Below are 22549 nucleotides of genomic sequence, written 5' to 3'. Positions count from 1 at the left end.
ACACTCTTTTGCGTTTCCCCAAATTTCTTTACAAACAAAACGGGCTGTTCTACAATCCATACATGGTCTTGATTTCATCTTTATATTTGCGAACAATGTCCTTCCTCTTGAGCTTTTGTGCAGCGGTCTAATAGTGTAAATGGTAATCTTAGTAAGCTCTGGATTCATTTCTCCAAACGACACGCAGGGACAAAAACTGGTGGAAAGAAATGTAGCTAGTTTTCAAATGTAAAAGTCCTGATCAACATACCAGCAAACCATTCTCAGCAGTCCATTCATCAGCTACAATAGTTGAAGCACCCACTAGCTCAGACCCCTTAAGACCAGCCTTTTTACCTCTATCAACCAGATCTTGAAACACGAGTTTCTTAATAGCAGGGTGTTCAACCAAGTCTTCCAGGGAAGGCTCCTTGCCAGGGAAGAGATTATTGGCAGTAGCGTGATCTCGCAGTGGTTTTTCTACAGGCACGATGATAGCGATAGGGAAGGACTTTTCGGGATCGGCATGGAGACAGAGATTGTGGGCATATCCTGAAGTACGGTAGATGGATTCGAGCTTTTCTAGGGCAATGTATTCACCATTCGAGAGTTTGACCAAGTTCTTCTTTCGGTCGATGATGGCTAAACTACCATCGGCTTGCCATTCACCAATATCGCCTGGATGAAGAAAGGGGTTCAGTTCGCTTTTTTCTCCACAAAACAAATGTTCAAATCTCGACTCACCAGTCATGAGCCAATCACCACTCATTGTTTCGGCGGTTTGTTGAGGCTGCTTATAGTATCCAGTCATAATCTGTCCTCCGCGAACCCAAATCTCACCACGAGGATGTGGTTTATCAGTGGACCGATAACCAGCATCGGGGACGTCCACCAACTTGATTTCACAATGTCCGGCTGGTGGACCTACTCGTTGAAGAACACCATATGTAGATCGACCTGGTTGTTGGACTGATATCACACTGAAAAATATGTATTGGATCAGCCAACATTCGATGTCTGCTTTAGTTTTTTTTTGCACAATCCAATCTTACCCAGTAGATTCAGTCATACCATAACCACCGACAATTTGACACAAACATACACTCAAGAATTCCTGAGTTTCTCGTGGTATGGGAGCACCGCCAGATAGAGCAAACTTGAGACGTCCACCAGTTCCATCTTTGATCTTGTTGAATACTATAGCATCCAACAAACCGGTAGGCAAACCAGCTTGAATCAGAGACCATTTCATTTTATACGCCCAATGGAAAATTTTCTGTACGGTAGGGCTGCCTTCTTTGACTCGAGCTAGGATTCCCTTTCGAATACTAGCCAAGAAAAGACAATTTAGTTAGATTCGTCACTGTTAACAGTCACAGCGATATATACTCACGTTTCCCAAACAGCTGGAACACCAGCCATCAATGTCGGCCTTAGTTCGCGAATATCACCTTTACAGTTTCGTACAGATGCATCAGTCAATGTTCTAGGAGATCCATAACCTAAAGAGCAACCAACAGCCATGGCAGTATGCTCGACAGCGAATTCAAGAATATGAGCGAGGGGGAGATAGGCAAGATAGTAGTCTCGTCCAGACAGTACAACATCTAATATTTTGGCAGCGGCACCAACTACAAGTTTGAGATTTGACAGGATTTAGTTTCGCACCAATCTCACAACGTCACGTTCAAACAATGCCTACGACATACCGGTAGCAACAACATTACGGTGCAGAATAATAACCCCCTTTGGTGGACCTGTAGAACCAGACGTGTACATGATACAGGCAATATCGTCTTCAGTAGGATTGACGGGTTCTACTGGATTCGCTTTACCCAGTTCATACAATTCAGTCAGGGAAATGATTTTGAGGGAAGGCATGACATCGTGGACCTTTTTCAACATTTCAGGAGTTGGTTCACCATTGTAAATCATGGTGGTCAGAGTTGGGACACGAGGAATGACTTTAAGTACGATGGGTAATAGTTCGGCGTTTGTAAAGAGGACGGGGACTTCACATTCGTTCATAGAGTGGGTGAGACCCTCTTCTCCAAGAGTGGCGTAGGCAGTTGTGATTGTGAGGTTTTGACGAAGCGAACCGTGAGCCATGAGAATCCAGTCACGACTAGGAAAAAAGAGAGACGGTAAAAATATTGGTTGATGGGGTTCTTATTTTGTGATTGAAGCTGAGCATCATAGCGTTTGTCTGCGAGTTTGTACCTCGTATCAGCGAATAGAGTGAGTTTGTCCTTTGCCTTGAAGCCTAGTTTTCGTAAACCACAGCCGACCGCAACAGTATAAGACTTGACATCCTTGTAAGACATCCATTCATAACCAGACAATTCCATATACTATGCAAACAGTGGGGTTTAGTCCGTGAGCGTGATTGCAGTGAAACATGGTTTGTGAATCTCCAACGGCGAGTTGACAACACAGAGAGAATCTCCGCGATAGAGATCTCTGATTGACACGAATAAATGCAACAAGTATACCTTCCACTCCTTCATTTCCTTGACCTCTTGTCCTCCAACGACTTTCGTGATTTCCTTTGATTCCGAGATGACTCTGATGACATTTCGTTGGCCAAGGGACTCTTGGTCGCCGTACTTGTTTGTAGCATAGTCCAATACATCGACAATTGTCTTGACATTGGGAGAAATGGACGTCACCAGTTCTCCGCCATTGTCGCGAGCAACATTGCCTCGTCGAGTCCCTCCTTCCTGCCCCTCGATTCCAGGCTTTACTTCATAACTGAATTTATCGCTCCCCCCACCGAAGAGGCCGGCCATAGCTTTGAAGAAGGCGTTCATTCGAGTCTAAAGCGTGTGATCCGTTTGTGTTGTACTTTTTGAAGTTTGGAGATTTTGGACATCAGAGGCAGTGCGGCGTCACTTTTTGACTGGCTTTTGGATTCAAACCACCATAACTCTACTACAATTATTGCATTATTGCTTAATTTGCATACGCTCATGTATGACATTACGCGTAATAAGTCGAGACAAAGACGGTCGTGTTTCTCCACTACTGACTGACTCACAAGATATATTTGGCGATTAATACTCTTGAACTTCACGTTCACGGTCTATCAAACTCGTTTTTATATTCCGTTGCAGATATGTATGGCAACTCCTTGACGCGCAAAACACCTGGACAATTCTGTTGATGCTGTTAAAAGTAAGTGAGTTGCTAACTTTGTCAAATAAACAAGAAATACAAAACAGTACGATGATCTTTACATACCACTCAGACCAGGAAAACTCTTTGGCGACAGCATCTCAAACGGTTGCGTCACAAGTGTTGACAGCACTCGGCCTCCTTGGGGATTTAGGCTGATCAACCGAAAGAGTAGACAGTACTGTCCATTTGCTCGGATCGAAATGTCATTTAAGACGAAAAAGATCTTGTAAACACCATCCGTATCACGTAGCACCATGGGACTCGCGACTAAACTTCCCACCAAGTTCTGCTTCGTTTTGGTACCTTCTCTAGGTGTGCGTTGCCGGGCAGGTTCGATGATTGGCAGCTCTGATTTGTTACGACGACGTTTGGATTCACTGATGCCTTCGATTCCTTTGGGAACATTTACACCACGACATTCACTTGACCCGTCAGCAGACACTAAAGCTGCATAGCAAACCAAATGCGTAATGTCGAATTTGTAACTGCATTTGAGCTCTAGTACTGGTGGAGGGTCTCTGAGAGGGGAAACGATCTTAACATGAGTACCAACTAAATTCAGCAGAGTAGTGGGGCTCGTTTCCTGACTTACAGTACTCGTCGATCCTCAGTATCTGAGAAACCACACGCAAGACCACAGAGTGGCTGCTGGCGTAGAATCATCCGATAACTGTTGCAGATACAGTTGTTAGACACTCAAGACTGCCAGCAACATTTCTCAATTACTACAACTAACCTTGATTGATCTTCTACCAATGAGGCTCGTGGTTTTTGCGTTACTAGCGGGCGTTGTATATTTTTCCAATCTGTCCTCTCGTCCATATCGTCTTCTTCGTCGTGAATATCGAGATCGTCCATAGACCTCTTTCCCAAGATTGAATCATGTTTAATGAGCGGTGCATGCGTATTAATTGAATCCAAAGAGTCCTTGACAAATTCAAAAGGAGAAACGTCGAATGAATTGACGAGATTCGCAATTGTAGGTGTGATGACTCGGCTCTCTTGACTTTCAAAAACTGGTGATGGATAGTAGAGACGTGTGTCATGATGATGAATGCCAGCCTGGGGAATGGGTAGTTTGATTGTTCGAACTGGCAATATTGGCTTGCAGGATTGTTGCGAGTTCGTCAACGTACTGCGATCGTTTGTGGAAATCAACGAAGGTAGTGAGAATGAGGAGCAACTTGAAAATGTGGTAGTAGCCCTCGAAGTTACTATAGGTGGTGGCAAGCTTTTGAAGTGTCGTCGTTGTCCAATGTTTTGCGGAATCTAAGCAAACTCCGTAAGCGTATGTATGGGCATGACTGTAAATAAAAACAAAGTGTCTACCTCTGGCAATGGAGGAGACATGGTTGGATGTTAAATCTGGATTTATGATGTATGTAAGCTTGACCTGAAAACGTACAAGAAGCTAGTTAGCTTCCAGCTTGAGAGTGATGGAGGTCCACATCAACACTTGGAGCGCTACTTGTGCATCCGAGCTTTGCATGAGCTCTTTGATGATGATGATCATTGTTTCTCCCATTGCCCGTTGAGAAACTTAAAAAGATTCTACATTCAAATAAACCAGCCAAGATGCAACTTCCAATTGTTGCAAACACCATCACAAAGCCATGCTTTTGCTTACCTCGAGACTATATTCTAGTATATGTTTTGAGTTTAATTTGGTTGGTGCAGAAGATGGCCATTGTGTCTTTGAGCTTTGCGTCGAAATAGTCATTCTTCTTTTGATTGAGGAAGCCTGCAACTTTAAAATCGTCCAAGAGGAGCATCATTGATTCTGTAGGATATTAAAAGATAAAGATGAAAATGTGAGTTTACTGCAGTAACTGCATCGTCCTTGTGGCAAAGGCCTACACGGTCCTGGCGTCCTTTGTTCACGTCTGTTGATACAAGTAAATGATTTGGATGAATTCTTGCTTTTGTGATTTGGTGTCCATTCGCGTGACTGCAGCATTTTCTACCGAGCAGCACGTATGCAATGGTTGGGCAGCTAGTTTTTGCCGGCGAAAATGGACAAATTCTACAACTGAGACAAATCGGTGTTTTGCTGGCAGAAAATCAGAACTCCAACGACCAACTTAAAGACAGAAGAGAAGAAGAGGACCGATCTATTTAACAGGTGCGTCCGTTCGTCTTAACAATGAGTTTGACCCTATAATCCGTTTCGTTACATAACAAATCAGGCTCTACTCACGACTTTTTGCAAACTAGATACATTGCATCGAATAAACAACCCAAAACTAGAAAAATGGCTGGAGTCTCCTCTTCCGGTCTCTACGATTGGCTACTTGGCCCTAGCTCTATCGAGGTCCCTCAGGGCGCTATTGTGATCTCGGTAAGCATTGCGAGCTGGCCATTCGAGATTATCCATCAAGCATACCTCCAGAACAACTTCAAGACCCGTTTCTCTACCTTTCAAAATAACATGAAGGTGAATCCTGTCTACCTTTATTCAACTAGGGCTGTGATACTGGATTTGGAAACTCGTTGACTTATGAATTTGCTAAACGTGGTTGGAAGGTCTACTCGGGCTGTCTCACAGCCGCTGCCGTCAAAGAGCTTGAAGCTGCTGCCCTTGGTGATCCTCGACTGAAGGGCATCCATCCCTTTGTTCTTGATGTCACCAAGAGTGCTGATATAGAAGCCCTTCGTCAAACCGTTGTCAACAATGAGCCTGAAGGAATCTATTGTCTCATCAACAATGCTGGTACAGACCTGGTTCAGGCTTACGAGATATGGTTGCACGCTTAGTGTGACTGATTCCGTTCATTTATAGGTATTGGTGACGGGGGCAGTGTCGAGTGGACACCTATGGAAACCTACAGGAAAATCATCGACGTTAACTTTTTGGCAATGGTCGAAATGACAAAGGCTTTTGCTCCTTCTTTGCGATTGCACGTCAAGGTAAAGGTGAAATATCAGTTGCGTCGTTTTCGAACAAGGGCTGACCATGCGCTATTAGAAACGCCCCGATACCTTACCACCACGTATTATCAATATCACCAGTGTTGCTGGTCGTATAACTCCAGCTGGAATGTCAGCGTACTGTGCCTCAAAACATGCTGGTGAAGGTAATTGTCCGATAAATCTTTGAGGTTTTTTCGCCCAATTTCTCGCTCTGATGCAAACCTTTTTAATACTATTTAGCATTCTCTGACGCTCTAAGGATTGAACTGGCTCCCTTCGGTGTCCGAGTAGTAATTATCGAACCATTCTTCGCTTCCACAAACATCCTGCCTACCCAAGAATTGGCTATTCAACGCATTGACAAGGTTTGGAATGGCTTGAGTCCGGAAGTTCAAGCTGCTTATGGAAGCCACATATATGAAGAGGCCAAGAAGAAGTTTGGCACTATTCGTAATTCTCCTGTAAGTTAGGTGTAGCAACTCAGGCTGGCCTATTTGGCCTGGTCACCAACGTTTCTAAATCGATCTTTTCCCATAACAACTAGACAACTTTGAAGCCACAAGTTGTAGTTGATCAAATAGTTCAAGCTGTTTTCGCTTCTGTGCCAAAGCGCAGGTACTTGATTGGTGCTGGTGCCAATGTGGTGTGGATCAATGAGTTGTTGCCTACTTGGTAAGTATACTACTTGTGACAAATTCCCAGAACAGTCAGCTTATTTGAAACACATCTAGGGTTCTTGACAATTTGATATGGTTCGGGATGCGTCGAGACGGTACCCTTCCTAATGATGCTACGCCGTACTTCAAGAACCCAACTTGGTGGTAGATTGCGTGTTTATGATGCTTTCATCAGAGATGATGGTGATTAGAATTGTTTCCTAGCCCAACAACAATCTCACTGTTGTAGGTTTTGCCTTAATTTAAATAACTTTTTCAGAATTCTTATAAAATGAATTTTGTTGGAATTATGCTCACGGATGACCTGGCCTCGCAGTTGTAATTCGATTCGATTTCGAGGAGCTGGATCGCAGATGTGTTTGTTGGCTGATGGCGTTACGGCGCATACGGAAAATCACTCGATGTAGCTTCGCGGAAGAGTAACGGCCTCCTGTCCAGTACAGTGTAATCGGCTACTTTAAAACATCTAAACCGTCGTAACCAAAATTTACAAAATGACGCAAACCTCACTTGTACGTAATATCGATAGCTTTTTCAGTTCATTAGGCCTTACAAGCTTTCGAGAGTAATATTACAACGGAAATCATCAAGAATATCAGTGTGGATTCTGAGCGGCCTTTCAAATTCCTATTGTTCGTCCTGCAGGAGCCTCAGCAAGCTTCACCATACCAGGCAACCAGAGGAGCGGACGAAACGCATCATTCAACAGGTAGATAGGTAATTATACATTTTATCTATACAGGTTGGAGCTAGCCTCGTCTTCTTATGTTTATTTGCTCAACCACTCTTCAAAACGCTTGTTTACAGATCCATCCCATTCAAGCAAGATGGCTGGCATCACTTCTTCTGGACTGTTTGACTGGATATTTGGCTCCGCGAGTATCGAAGTGCCTCAAGGTCCCGTGGTGATCTCGGTAAAGGATGAGCATCAAAACATGTTTTTGCAAATAAGAAACAACCAAGACCTGAACCAAATTTATAACTTCTAGGGCTGCGATACTGGATTTGGAAATTCCCTAAGTTATGAATTCGCGAAGCGTGGCTGGTGAGTCTCCGGCACCTTTTTTAGTTCTCACATCTGAGGCTCACACAATCTTCATCGTTTCCAGGAAAGTCTATTCAGGCTGCCTCACATCTGCAGCCATCAAAGAGTTCGAAACAGCCGCACTTGGCGATCCTCGCTTAAAGGGCATCCACCCCTTCACCCTCGACGTCACCAGGAGCGCAGATATCGAGGCGCTACGCCAAACCGTTGTAAAGAATGAGCCTGAAGGGATTTACTGTCTCATCAACAATGCCGGTATAGGGCTATTACAAGATTATGAGATCTCGTTAAGCAAGATATCTGACTGTATTCGTTTTCGATAAGGCATTGGTGAGGGCGGCGCTGTTGAGTGGACATCTATGGAGCAGTACAGGAAGGTTATGGATATTAATTTTATGGGAATGGTCGAGATGACGAAAGCTTTTGCTCCTTCTTTACGGCTTCACGTCAAGGTAAACTTATAACAGGAAATGCATCTTGTTGGTGCAGTGTGCTGACCCAGCACAAACTCATTAGAAACGCCCTGATACGTTGGCACCACGTATAATCAATATTACTAGTGTTGCTGGCCGCATTACCCCAGGTGGAATGTCAGCATATTGTGCATCAAAACATGCTGGTGAAGGTAATATGGTACTATTGAGAAGTCGACTTTTCTCGCGGAACTCCTCGTTCTGACACGAATCCTTTTGATCGTATTATAGCATTCTCTGACGCTCTAAGGATTGAACTCGCCCCATTCGGTGTCCGCGTAGTCATAATCGAGCCATTCTTCGCTTCAACAAACATCCTACCCACTCGAGACCTCGCCGTGCAACGTATCGGCAAGATCTGGAATGGACTGGATTCAGAAATTCAGTCTGCATATGGAAGCCACATCTATGAGAAACTGAAGAAGCAATTTGGAAAGCTGCGTGAATCTCCTGTAAGTTTGCCGTTTCAGCAACGCAACCTCATTAGCTCACGGCCTTTAAAGTGCGTCTGAATTCGTCTTCTTGAATAAAATTAGACTACCTTGAAACCACAAGTTGTGCTTAATGAAATCCTCGAATCTGCATTTGCTACTGTGCCAAAACGGAGGTACTTGGTCGGTCGAGGATCCAATATTGTGTGGGTTAATGAGCTGTTACCGACATGGTGAGATTCATGTCTTTCGCTGCTTTCTTACGAGAATAATGCAACTTACCCTCCATAATCGCCTCTCTAGGGTGCTTGATAATCTGCTCTGGTATGACAGCCGAGTAAGAAAAGCCGTCCCTAATGATGCTACTCCGTACTTTAAGAATCCCACTTGGTGGTAGAGGCTATGATGCAGTTTGAGCGATTGACCGAATCTCGCGTCGCTGTTTTTGCATAGTCATTAGATTCAAGTAATTATTATTGACAAAAATATTTGATTAAAGACAATTTTGATAAAGTGATAATGTCATGAATGATTTCCAGTCTGGCAGTCTTTCTTACAATTCCTGTTTCCTTAAAACAGAACAAAAAAATCGACACTTTGCTTTACATTTCGGTCCTGCCTGCACACACGTGTCTGCTTGCATTATCAGGCCTGCTGAACGTTCTCAGACACTCACTACAAGTGTATGGCCTTTCGCCTATTATACATCAGTTAGCTTGCAAAAAAAACCAACGTTGGGATAAACGGACGCAAAAAACATTACCTGTATGTAGCCTCAGGTGTCTCTTAAGGTCATTAGCCCTCCTAAACCCTCGATCACAATACTCGCAACCAAATTCAAAAGTATCGATATGCACTGCCATGTGGCTTTTCAGATTCCAAGCTCTAGTAAATGAGAATTTTGTTTCAAAAACACAAAAAAGGGCATCCAACGTTACAAACGTCCGTACCTTGAAAACGTCTTGCGACACTCCGGACACTCGTACACGTTACCACCAGCATGTTTCCTTTTTCTACCAAGTTTGTTGGACACCTTCGGGATACCATTCAACTTTTTACTACCCCGTGACGACCTAGATTTATCAACCACATCTTGAGAGCCTTCATCATCATCACGACGCTTGGCAGGTGCTTTAGGAGTTGATGGAGGCGTCAGCATTCCCACGTGCTGATACAAATCAACCACACCACCCTCCAACATCCCAGCATCTACACCCAGCGACGACGAATCCAACAACGACCCAACTAGCTGTGGCCCTAAACAATATCCGGGAAATTCCGGTATTATACCCAGGGTGTTTCGCTCAAGTTCATGCGACAACGTCGACATATCATTCAAATACGACGAGTCACGTATAGACGGAGAGCCCAGATATGACGAATCACAGTCTTCGTCATTCCATGGTGGTGTCGGGGTGGTGTAGTCTCGGCCGGGTGTGTGAGCATAAAGGTCGTTTGGTGTCTATATGAGGCAATCGAGCCAATAGAGAAGGACAGAGTTAGTGACTTATTGGGTGCATCTGTGGTGTATATTATGCGTAAAAGATGCGGCAATGGGGGGAACGTGCCCCTGTTTACCTTATCAGCTCCGTTACACCAGATGCCGTGCATGACAGAGCAATTGTCGGTAGTCACGCAGCTATCGTATGATGCGTGAGTGAGATCCATGTGGTCAGATTACTGTTGTTATATATTGCAGTTTTGCTTTCAGTCAAAGGACTGGTAGTTTGGATCTGTGACAAAATGTAACACTGGTGCTTTGCAGCTTTGTGGTCTCTACCGGCCGGGATAGAATAAACCCCAGAAACCAAAACAACAGATAGACCAACACTAACATGTGCAGATTATTATGTCATTTATATCTTCATTATGTGGTCATTATTTCCATGGTACGTTTTACAACTCTGTGGGTGTCTTTTATTCAGACCCAGATGCGACAGCAGCAGAAATATCATGAGTTACGTCAATGGAATGAGTAAAAGCAAATTCACGTAAAGTCCTTTGGCGCTGTTCTTCAAAGGCCACCGCTTCTTGTGCATATCTCAATGCCCCAGATACACCCAAAAAGAATTGTTCCCGACGTAGCCCTTCTAAACGAGGCTTTGATCCGAGTTGTGGTGTAGAAGGTGCACTTGACGGGTCAAAGTGACCAGACACTTGTTTAAACAATACGTCTCGGATCTGGCCCTTCATGTTTGCAAATAGCAGTTTCACGCTACCATACTTGCGCAGTGAGGATGATAGCGAGACGAGCACAGCGGCTGCCGAAGAGTCTATGTCGTTGATCCCAGATCCATCGACGATTATAAACCTGTAATATCGTATCAATGTGAGAAAATTGTTGTCTCAAAAGCTCTGACGAGCGAGTAATATATACCTTGGCTTATCTTTACTAATCACGTTCGACAGCTCGACATCGTAGTCTCGGTTAAACCTAGAGCTCTTCCGAACCTCTGCAAACGATGGTGACCGTGACAATGGCTTCTCAATCCTAGATGAAAATTAAATACGATCAATGCCAAAAAAGAACCCCCAAAAGAAACGTATTCTATTACCAGTCCGGGCCTCCCTTCCACTCCCCCGTAACAATCCCAACAACATGAGACCGAAACCTCTCCACATTTGCAAAGTGCAATTGTCCATCAAATCTATATATCACAATCTTGGGAAACGACACAGCACTCTTCTTCCTTCGAATGTCCCGAAACACTCCGGGCTGAACCTCTCCAAGTATGGCTTCGTGGGCAGAGGTCGTTTGAAGGATGATTGCAAAGAGTGAAGCACCCACACCAACAGCTAGACCGATTTGTATAGTAGCACCAAACGTGACGACGGCTGTTAAGACTGCGATTATGAAATCTCTCGGATTTACTCGAAACATCGTTTTGTCTGAATGATAAAGAGAGTGAATTTTTTAGTGTCAGGAACGTTTTGGGCGCTCGTAAACAAAACAGCAACAACAACTCACAAGCTGCAATGTCCACCATCCCAACTGCACTAGCGATGATCGTCCCTGCTAGTGTCGACCGAGGAAGCCAATAAAACAGTGGAGTCAAGACCAGCAAACTTATAATGACTACAATAACTGAGAATGCAGCTGCCATCTGAGTGGTTCCACCCGCCTGCATGTTCACCACACTTCTCGATATAGATCCAGTTGCGTCAAATCCACCAAACAAAGCACCTCCAAGCTTGGCACTGCCCAAAGCAACTAATTCTTGAGATGGATTTATTTCGACTTCGGTCCCTTCTGCAAGTTTCTTAGCAACTGCTATTGATTGAATATATCCGAGGATTGCTACCGCGAAACTGCTGGCAATCACAGAGGTGACATCGTCAGAGTTGAACGAGGGAACAAATAGTGGTGGTCTACGAAAAGTTGGGTGTTAGCCACGAACAGAAGGTGCAAGGGTAGTGTGAATCTTTCTTACAGTCCCGGTGGTACAAACCCAACGACATCAAGTGTAAATGATGCCTTTGTACACACAATCCAAGACAAGACAGTGGCGACCACAGAGACAATCAATACCGATGGTCGTGATAATATCTTTACTCGTCTCAGTAACAGCAGGGCAGCCAAACTAGTTACCCCAAATACAACCGACTGCCAACGTGCGGTTGGAAGCTGCACACATAAATTGTATAGTGATACCGAGGCATAAGCAGATCTGGTGACTCCACTCAACCCGAGAAGAGATGACATTTGGCTTAAGACTATGATAATGGCGGTAGCAGCGGTAACTATTTGAAGTGAGATGCCACGTCAGATTGGACTTTTGAAGATAGTAGCAACAAGCGACGATTTTACGCACAGCCAGTGATGACACCAGGCGAGATGAAGGTAACAGCGACACCAAGATTGGCTAGCACAAGTGTGGTTACAAGCTGTCAAATATTGGTTCGGTATACGTGAGAAATTCATACCTAATCCCAGGCCCAGAGCGAAGAATCCTGCTAATATTCCTTGTAAAAGAGCCAGATCAACATAACGCGCACTTTCTGCAGCTGCGAGCGGCAGTAATGAAGCAGCTATGAATAAAGAATTCACTGCAACTGGTCCAACAGACAGATGCGGCGAGGTGCCAAGAAAGAAGTAGATTGCAGGCGGTACTAGATTCGTATATAAGCCAAACGCCGGTGGCATTCCTGCCAATTGGGCGAATGCAATGGATTGAGGCACAGATATCACTGAAACTGTGAGACCAGCTAGAAGATCACCCTTCAATTCCTCTAATCAAAGAACCGGTGAGAAGCAGTTGACAAGATCAAAATCAACGAGAGTTGCGCACGTTTCCATCTGTAGTACGGAAGCCAATGTACAATTGGTAGCAAGGACCATAGTTTCCTGACGATGATTGCAGACACAGTTCTCCACTTCAGCGCGACCTTGACTTCATCCCAAAAGTGAGACTCTGGTGGTTCGAACGCATCGAGGTCTCTTGGATCAGGACGAACGAATGTCATCAGACGTCCAAGAGCTAGTGAAAACAGACACGACGTTAGAGACATTGTTGCCAATCGTTGAATGTCAAAACGATGCAGATTGAATAGTTAGAAAAGGAAACCAAACCGAAGACTCTATAACGAGTACATGACACCAGAATGAGATTATACCTGGATCAGGTTGGATGTCCGTGTGAACTTGATGTTGATGATTGTCTGATGCGACTTCATCTTGACTGTCACTGGAATCACCACCGGCGGATTGTCTTATGATGCTTTCATCGGATCCGCGACTTGATATTCTCTGCAGACTCCTTGTTCCTCGATTCAGTATCTTCATTCCGCTGTCGTCCGCACACAGTTTATTGGTTGACCCCACGGGAGAGCCTGGACTTTCGTTGACACTAATGTCAGCTGAAAGAGCAGGATCTGCAGTATTTCTACGTGATATGGCCGTAAGGCTACGTGAATTCACTCATAGAACACGCCCAGACTCAGATGAATATGTCACATTTAGCAAAGTCCAGAGTACTAGGCTAGCACGCAAGTTAATGGAATTGTTTGCTAGTTTTATCCGTTTTCACACGCAAATAAATAATAATCTGTGCGGTTTCAACAGCGAACTCATAGCCACCAGCATCTCTGTCCTGTTCAGTTTCAGCACTTTTTGACACTACAGCTTTGTTTAGAGACTAAGGAATAAAAGGAGGGCAGATGAATGCGAATCGCCAGTATCTTGTATAGGAATCACCATCGTTGCTTCTCTACCAGTCTACCAGCCAGAATGAAGTACTATGCTACAATCTTGGGAACTCACACTCACGATGTCCATCCCTCTGTCATCCTGCATTTGGACTCGGGAAGGTACCTATTCAATTGTGGAGAAGGCACTCAGGTACCGTGAATACTACTGTTTCGATTTTGTCATGTTGTTGGTTCGTGTCAATTTGAAAGCTCAACGACTGTTTTTTTTGCAGAGGATCGCTGTCGAAACGAGCATGAAACTCTCGCGAATCAGAAATGTATTGTTGACGCGCACATCCTGGGACTGTATTGGAGGCTTGCCTGGTAAAATGCTTACTGTGCTGTTGAGTGCAATAAAACACGAGCTGTAACGTGTTTTTGTCCTAGGAATGTTACTCACTTTAGCTGATCAGGATGTTACCGGCATTAATATACATGGACCCCCTATGCTCAGACAATTCATGAAGGGAATACAGTACTTTACATACAGGTACGTTAAAAAGTTCTCGTCTTCTTTTTTGTTTTTGCCCTTCACAGCTCACCTTTTCAACTGCACAGGCCTAATTTGAGAATCACGCTGGACGAAACTCGTGACGCTCAAGAGACTGTGAAAGACGAGAATGTAACCATAGTCTCCGTGCTGATACGACCAACGTTGAAAGACGCTGCTGCTAGTTGGAATGGTGACACGCCAATGGAGCCTGCAGATCAAGATGAAGAGAGCCGGCAAAAGAGACATGCTGGTGTTATCTCAACATGCTATGTCTGTACTGGACCTGTTCAACCGGGCAAATTCAATCCAGCTGCTGCGCAAAAGCTGGGAATAAAGCCTGGTCCCAAGTTTGGTATGGAACCTGCTGCCTTTGTTTTCTTTTTGCGCCGCGGGAGAATATTCATGTATCCTGGTCTAGGCCTCCTTACAAAGGGCGAGTCAGTTGAAGCCAATGATGGTACTTTGATACATCCGCATCAATGTGTAGGACCAGAGACACCAGGAGCAGTACGTGACGTCTGTCATTGAATCACTTTCAAATCAAATTTATTTGTTGACATGTTTTTTTCGCCTAGGTCTTCTTTATTCTGGATTGCCCAAGTGAACTGTATATATCCTCCTTAATCAATGCGCCATACCTTCAACAATTCAAAAATGTCAAGACCTCACCAGTCACTTGTATCATACACATTCTTGGAGATGGCGTCCTGGAGAATGTACAGTATAGAGAATGGATCAGGTCATTTGGAAACCAAACACAAGTAAGCATAAAGTTGGAGAAAGTTCATCATTCTATTATGACTAAGGTTTTTTTCGCATGACCATAGCACATCATCATGAGTGAGAAACATAATCCTCAGACTGTAATCTTCAGAGCCGTTGGTCGCATTCAACAGCAGCTGAATTATATTGACAAGGAGATCTTTCCAGTCCAGTATACTAACGATGCTTCGATTGTTGACCTGCAAAAAGGTGACCAAAAAAAGACCTGTCTTTTGCCAAGTGATTCACTGCTGAGGAACCCAAATCAATCTAGATCTCAAACTACCCAAGAACTCATGCTTGGCTAAACCTCTATTGACCATCCAGTTTGCACCTACCTTCAAATTAGACGAATCAGCATGTCGTGGTCCACTTGATATTGAACCCCCTGCAGTAACTCTGCAACCGCATCTTGCAAAGGTTTATCGAGATCGAAATGCTCTTGTTGATTCATTGCCGCATGAGAATGAAGATGATGCAGTACAGATCATACCTCTTGGTACTGGTTCTGCTCTTCCAAGTAAATACAGAAACGGTAAATACAACGGGACTTCTGTCTCTTTTCTTGCTGAAAGGTTTGTTTAGTCAACGAAAAGTTGCTAAAAACCATCGTTTCTTTCTCTAGTCAGCTCCACTTTTGTTCAGTTACCAACTGGAAATATCTTCCTTGATGGTGGGGAGGGCACTTATGGTCAATTGTTTCGAGCATTTGGTCAACAGACTGCAGACGTCATGAGAAACCTCAAGATCATCTTCATATCTCATATGCACGCAGACCATCATCTTGGTGTGTTTATGTTGATTGCCCGATGGAATGAAGTACGTTTGAAAATCGTTACTTGGAAGAATCCAGAAACGCTAAAGCTCAGTGCATACCTTTTTGAATTAGTATACCAAAAAGGAACCATCACGTAAATTATACTTGGTGGGACCTGTAGCGTTTGAGTCGTGGATGTCATCCTATTCGCAATGTGAAGATATTGGCTGGGATCGTATTGTGTTTATCCGTTCTGATGCACTTGCATGGGATAGACATACGCCAGAGAGGTTTCGTGCAAGGTTTGTCCATTTTAAGTGGTCCCTTTTTCTTGAGTCACTAAAATCCTGTGCATGGGTCGTATAGCGTACAACAGATGCAAGCATCAGTCAACCTGACTAGTTTCCAAACTGTCAAGGTAGACCATTGTCCGGATGCGTATGCTGTCGTGTTTACTGAAGGAGAGGAGAACAAGATCGTGTAAGTGCTTGAGGCAAAGGCAGCAAAAAACAGATACAGCTAAAACACCATGCATCTGTAGCTTCTCCGGAGACTGCCGACCCTGTGATGATCTAGTCACAGTTGGTCAAGGTGCTGCGATCTTGATACATGAAGCAACACTAGAGAACGATATGTATTTGGATGCTCTGGATAAGAAACATTCAACTACTGGAGAAGCTTTAGATGTTGCCAAAAGGTATTGATTAGATTTGATTGTTTTCATTATTTTGCGTTCCAATTTTCTTTAACCAGAACCTCCCAAACAACAGAATGCTAGCATCACGAGTCCTCTTAACGCATTTCTCACAACGCTATCCCAAACTCCCAGTCCTGACTCCAGCGGTTACAAAAAAAGCACCACGAACATCACCAAGCCCTGACCGATCACGATCAACCAGTCCATCAGCACCCGGTAAAGCCAAACGACAAAGGTCTCGCTCAAATTCATCAGATGGTGATGTGGTTCCTCCGATTGTGGGAATTGCGTTTGATTTGATGAGAGTTACTAAACGTAATTTTGCATTGTTGCCGTCGCTGACACCTGCGTTGGCATCGCTGTTTTTGGAGGAGGATGGCGTGGAGAATGATAGGGATTCTATCGTGAGTAAGAAGTGAGGGGTGTGTAAGGATTTTGGTGGAGGGAGGGCTAGGCATTATACTGTATAAAATCACTTCATTTGTAAACCAAACAAGGAGTCGTCATGTTGGATATGAGGACTTGACGCTCAGTTTGTCTTGTGCTTTTGTCTCCACGGTTGCAAAAGATACATGACGACCAAAAGGCTGTGGAAATGCTGAACGTATAACTTGACACGATACAACCTAAAACAAGACATTTTGCTTGCAAATGTTGTTGATTGTATTGAGGGGTCAGTCTGTGAGGATGTTAAAAACACATTATCCGCCATACTATGAAAGAAACTCAGCAGAACTAAAGAAGTTACTCGCTTCCTGGTCCACCGATTTCTATTTTGTGGTTTTGCGCCTTCCTTTAGCAACTTCACCAGGAATACAAATACATGGACCGCGATCAGCAACGCGGTACTTGAATGTTGCTCGTCGCAGCAGTTTGGTGCGTTCCAGGTGGACGTTGTTCATTGTCTCCACCGAGGACAGCAAACGGTGCTTCGTTGTATTTTTCAATTGCGGCTTCAATAACAATGAAGACACTGAGTTGAAGCCCTTGGCACAATATCTCTATTGAATTAAAATGTAACGTGTTCAACATCAAAGTTCCCGTCATTTCTGAGAAGGAGTTTCGTTCCCAATTGGATTTATTAACACGATGAAGAGACTTGTCTCCTTCACGACCAACCAAAAATGCGCATCAAATTATTCAAGCCTCTATTTGGAAATCAAGGTTCTTGCTGGTTTAAAAGGTCATTGTTCCATTGAGGTCTGGGTAAAAAATGGCCATTTCGTTGATTGATGTCAAGCAATGTAAATTTGTACTTGCCCAGCAAGGCCTACGGTTTCTGGCAGAGCAGCTTGAACGTTTTAGAAAAGTTTAGTTCCGTCCATGGACGAAGATCTTCCAGTCTCACGTTTGCAGTGACGAAAAACAAGGGGACGTGAGTTTGAGACTCATGGTTCCTTTGCTTGCAGATACGGATTTTGATCCTGAGATTGCGAAAATGATCCTGAGATTGGAAACATTAATAAAATGCGCCTTCGCTGTATCAGCTCTCCTCTCCTTCAAGTTCTTAATTGGTCTTGTCGTTACGGGAGATTTGGATGACATTTTGTACGAATGTGGAGTTATCACTCTAGAAAGCAGACAATCCGTGGTTTCTAACGACGCATGACCATCGTCTAATGCCTGTACAGCTAGTACGCCAGTCATGATATAGTTTGATACGTTTGCGTCCATATCTTGCATCATAACACTACAACGAGACCAAACGATCAACAACATGGAATGAGACGTAGATATGGATCACTCTTGAGTATTTTATTATTTTTTGGATAAAAATGATGTCATTTAGGTCTGATTACTGCGGAATTACAACAGGGTGGTCTCAACAATGATACCGGTGACTCTGTAAGGATCCATGTTCGATGCTGGGCGTCGGTCTTCGAGGTATCCATATCCATCTAAACAAGACGATAGAAGACGTTAATTCATGTCTTCATTTGTTAAGTATGTGTAAAAAATCAATTTGCAAGTTTCGCCTACCCTTGGCAACAGCACGTGGAATACGGATCGATGATCCACGGTCGGCAACTCCATACTTGAAGGTATTCATATCAGCGGTCTCGTGCTTTCCAGTTAGACGTTGTTCGTTGTCAGCACCGTAGACGGCAATGTGTTCCTTGTGCTTCTTGGACAATTTTTCAATGGCAGCTTCGATAGCGACCATACCGCCGGGTTGACGCATAGCTTCGGTGGAGTAGTTCTAGAGGAAACGGAGAGGAAATGTAAGCAAAGGGTTGTTGTTTGAACAGGTTGTCAAATTTCTGAAGTTTTTGAATGTTCAACGAGGCCAAACGGATACTTACGGTGTGACATCCAGCACCGTTCTATAGGAAATCGGGGGCAGTTGGGTTAGTTATCGTAATGGATGAGAGAGAAATCAAGGTTTGCATCCCAAAATAAATCGGCCCAACATGTGGCTCAACACTGGATCGATCAAAGTTGATAATCAGAGGCTTACCCAGTCACCCTTCATTGGCTATAAAGGGATAAATAGAGGTCAGACATGATACTCAATGCTTAAAGATTGTATGCGTACATACCTTGGGGTGGATTGAAACAACGTATCCAAAGTCTTCAGCGATACGGTGTAACAAGAATCGAGCCATCCAGAGATGGTCACCAGCCTCAATACCAAGAGAAGGACCAACTTGGAATTCCCATTGACCAGGCATGACTTCACCGTTGGTACCGCCTATACAAAAAAGAGTGATGAGTCACATACTTCATTCGCCACACCAACTACCACACATACCAATCTTTACACCAGCGTAAACACAAGCCTTCCAATGTGCCTCAACCAGCTCACGACCATAGATACGGTCAGCACCCACACCGCAGTAGTATGGTCCTTGAGGAGCAGGGAACCCGCCCTTTGGCCATCCAAGAACCTGACCATCGGTATCAAACAAAGTGTATTCCTGCTCGATTCCAAACCATGGCTTGAATGCAGCGGCAGCGGCCATGTTCTTGGCACATTCAGCACGGAAGTTCATGTGGTTTGGTGTACCGTCCTTGCCATATGTTTCACATAATACGAGAATGTTGTCGCCGCCGTTGAAGGGGTCTTTGAAGATGGCTGCAGGACGGAGGAAGACGTCAGAGTCGTGGCCTTCGGCTTGGCCAGTGGATGAACCGTCAAAGGCCCATTCCTTGAGCTCGGAGACTGACGTTGGGACAAAGTCTAGGGTCTGGATGAATGGTGTGGTTAGGTGTAAAAGACTGGTTGGTGGGAGCAGAAAGATGAGGGATGCGTACCATTTGCTTGTATCGGAGATCAGTTCCGGTACCATCGCTATGATGAAATAAAGGACGATTAGCGAAAAGGTGATTGTGGGTCGATCGTGAGTCATCACGAAAGAATGAAGCCAGAAATCGATTTGCATGAATGCTGCCTTTTGATTCCAACCACAAAGTTAGCAGGTTACGTTGGTGGCTGCCCCACCAAGCTCACAAAACGAGAATTTTGTTGCACGCCGAATCTCTCTACATCCATCGGTTTACACGGCCCAAAGACAACTTCAGCGGCTCAATATATCCATTTGAAAGGCACAGCGCCTCTTAATTTCGTATAAACCCCGTGTATTGTCGTTATCGTGAGCAATACGTCAATAATTTTTTTTTTACTTACATCCAGATGTACGAGGCGAGAATCTTGCCATTTTGTGGCAAGCTCAGGTATTTAGCGAGAGTGGTGGTTTGAGAAGGCATTTTTTATATGTTATATACGTTGGAAGAAAGTTTTCCGTTGAGTGAATACTAGAAAACCAAGCAAGGGCAAAACGTCAGATTGTTTATACCGGTCGGTGCTTTCTGAAGGCAAGAATGTGAAGCAATAGGTATTGTTTCAAATGGCTGCCTACTTACCAGACGAGTTAGCTTACAGATGGGCTGTCTTTTGCAAAAAAAGCTTTTGGCAGGCAAGTTTTACGCAAGCAAGTGGGATAAAGACGATTAGAACAAAGCCATCAAGGGCGGCAAAAAAACGGTTCAACAGATTGTTCAAGATAAAGGATATCACAGTAGAATTTGTGTGTGCTCACATCGTGATCAATCTCTGATTAGGCCGTGCAATACACACAAACTTTTTTTTTGCTCGTTCGAGCTCTATTGCAACGTCGTGTTGTCCGAACATTGATCTAGCCCCATCTTTGTAAACAGAAAGCTTCTATTTCATTCGGCGTTGATGGCTCGACAAAGAAGGACTTTATTACATGGACAGGACGGATGTCAATCGTTGTTTCAAATATACTTGGTGCACTAGTCGACGTGTCTTGACATGCCAAATGCGAAGGAAGCGGTCTAGACCCACAGCGGCAATGTGATCGTTCGATACACACACGTCTTGTATAGCACCCACACTCCCTCTGTACTTGCCCATGACACGACCTGTACAGTTTTTGAGTGCGTGGTTAGCGAACAGGATACCTATATGCTTTCAAAGAGTGTATGTGAACACCAGCATACAGATCACTTGCCTGCTTGACGTACATCCAACGACGTCAGTTCACCAGTAGTATCCGTGACTAGAACCTCACTGTAAATGTCCATTGGTCAGTGTTTTCTGATTGTAACGTACGTTTTCTTTTTTGTGCAAACGTACTTTGCATTCAACACAGTCACAGTTCGTAGCGATGTGTCCCCGACTTCACAACTCATGACAGGTTTCTTGCCAGCCTTCATATCGTATAATCGTACTTGATGATAACCTGTACACGTTACAAGTTGACTTGGAGTCAAATACTGCAAATCGGTAATCCATATTGGTACTCGTAAGTCCAGAAAGTCGTGTGGGACCTAAGAGATCGTGTAAAGTTGTTGGTAAAGTAACATAGAGTGCCGGGGCAAGTCGACAGAATGTTCGGAAAACGATGCAACTCGGATCAACGGAGTCGAACCACCAATGATACCAAAAGCCCGTTGCCTACATTTTTTGCCTTAAATATGGGCTCAATGGTAGCTCCTTCTTTCTGCATGTTATTCAAATCCCATATACATAAATCTCGTTCGTCACCTCCAGTAGCAAACAAGTTCATATTCGACGGTGACGTCCTCATTCGAAACAGCATGTCTTGATTCAACGAAGCCGAAAAGTCCTTGTAATCATACTGTTAGAGGTCCTTTCTTTTGGCACGTAAGCCTTTGTCCGTTGTTCACTTCTCACCTCGCTGGTCGTGTCAGTTTTAGAGGATATACGATTTAGATGCACCAGACCGGTATTTGAACAACTGAGTATCGATCTAGTTCAGAAAAGAGTGTCAAACCTAACAAAAAGACCAGTCCTCAATGATAGTATAGTTTGCGTACCCGTCCTCATGCGATATCCCAATAATGCGATCCGGCTGACGATGCTTATTGAGCTTCAACTGTCCCTTTTCATCCAAACTAGGCTGAAAAGTAGCAAACGATTCCAGCACTTGTCCAGTCTGACTCGACATTCTAGATACACGACCACCTCTTCTCGCCACCAGGAACTACAAGTGTATCAAGTAAACACCCAAAATATGCAACGTGCTTGCTCTGGATATCTTCTAAACTCACTTGATCAGAACGACTTCCTCCTTCAACACACCAAGTGATTTGATCGACAGATGCATTTTTGTCTAGTGGACCCCAGACTTGGACGATGGGAGCTGGTTTTATTGGCTCGCCTTTATCGTCTCGTTTCCTTTTGACTGATTTAGAGGGTGCTTGTGGGATCTCGACGTCTGAAAACCGAAGAAAAAAAAGTTGGTAAGCTTCACTGATGTAACAAGAATAGATAATTGGAGAGCGAGTGTCGTACTTTTGATCAGGCCTGACTGGTCTCCGATGAGGTAGTGCATCTTGTCCAAGAAGCGATTGCCTAGTTCTTTTCTTCAAAACGTTTTGTTTTTTGCCAACAGATGTTCAACGCGATCAAAGGAACTATCAACAACCGTTTTGGACAGCAAGGTATATCGAGACAATTCGTAGAATTCCATG

General features: G+C 44.1%; 6 protein-coding genes across 6 annotated transcripts; 1 reads left to right on the top strand and 5 right to left on the bottom strand.

Annotated features, from left to right (window-relative positions):
- Positions 1-49: 49 nt before the first annotated feature.
- Positions 50-2768, bottom strand: SmJEL517_g05365 (uncharacterized protein; the record flags this gene model as incomplete). The annotated part of the gene is made up of 8 exons (XM_031171291.1): positions 50-127; positions 251-657; positions 724-959; positions 1032-1307; positions 1373-1610; positions 1689-2104; positions 2200-2330; positions 2472-2768. 8 exons carry the CDS (start codon positions 2766-2768, stop codon positions 50-52), a joined length of 2079 nt encoding a protein of 692 aa, XP_031022708.1.
- A 443-nt stretch (positions 2769-3211) lies between these two features.
- SmJEL517_g05364 (uncharacterized protein) lies at positions 3212-4506 on the bottom strand (the record flags this gene model as incomplete). The annotated part of the gene is made up of 4 exons (XM_031171290.1): positions 3212-3674; positions 3749-3826; positions 3893-4425; positions 4486-4506. The coding sequence occupies 4 exons, from the start codon at positions 4504-4506 to the stop codon at positions 3212-3214; spliced, it is 1095 nt and encodes a 364-aa protein (XP_031022709.1).
- Positions 4507-9626: 5120 nt separating this feature from the next.
- Positions 9627-10303, bottom strand: SmJEL517_g05363 (uncharacterized protein; the record flags this gene model as incomplete). The annotated part of the gene is made up of 2 exons (XM_031171289.1): positions 9627-10154; positions 10271-10303. The coding sequence occupies 2 exons, from the start codon at positions 10301-10303 to the stop codon at positions 9627-9629; spliced, it is 561 nt and encodes a 186-aa protein (XP_031022706.1).
- Positions 10304-10609: 306 nt separating this feature from the next.
- Positions 10610-13475, bottom strand: SmJEL517_g05362 (uncharacterized protein; the record flags this gene model as incomplete). The annotated part of the gene is made up of 9 exons (XM_031171288.1): positions 10610-11003; positions 11070-11183; positions 11248-11581; positions 11661-12061; positions 12124-12433; positions 12505-12555; positions 12617-12922; positions 12982-13170; positions 13307-13475. 9 exons carry the CDS (start codon positions 13473-13475, stop codon positions 10610-10612), a joined length of 2268 nt encoding a protein of 755 aa, XP_031022707.1.
- A 444-nt stretch (positions 13476-13919) lies between these two features.
- Positions 13920-17007, top strand: SmJEL517_g05361 (uncharacterized protein; the record flags this gene model as incomplete). The annotated part of the gene is made up of 12 exons (XM_031171287.1): positions 13920-14030; positions 14113-14203; positions 14267-14369; positions 14438-14879; positions 14948-15133; positions 15200-15344; positions 15409-15669; positions 15760-15953; positions 16024-16193; positions 16258-16371; positions 16433-16588; positions 16662-17007. 12 exons carry the CDS (start codon positions 13920-13922, stop codon positions 17005-17007), a joined length of 2319 nt encoding a protein of 772 aa, XP_031022704.1.
- Positions 17008-21055: 4048 nt separating this feature from the next.
- SmJEL517_g05360 (uncharacterized protein) lies at positions 21056-22410 on the bottom strand (the record flags this gene model as incomplete). Its single annotated transcript, XM_031171286.1, has 7 exons — positions 21056-21122; positions 21189-21382; positions 21514-21693; positions 21750-21825; positions 21893-22059; positions 22127-22293; positions 22371-22410. 7 exons carry the CDS (start codon positions 22408-22410, stop codon positions 21056-21058), a joined length of 891 nt encoding a protein of 296 aa, XP_031022705.1.
- Between the last annotated feature and the right edge of the window lie 139 nt (positions 22411-22549).

This window comes from Synchytrium microbalum (assembly GCF_006535985.1).
Source record: "Synchytrium microbalum strain JEL517 chromosome Unknown SmJEL517_scf0048, whole genome shotgun sequence".
In the NCBI taxonomy this organism is placed as follows: domain Eukaryota; kingdom Fungi; phylum Chytridiomycota; class Chytridiomycetes; order Synchytriales; family Synchytriaceae; genus Synchytrium; species Synchytrium microbalum.
The sequence above is the reverse complement of the archived record's forward strand: the minus strand, read 5'-3'. Positions and strand labels throughout refer to the sequence as shown.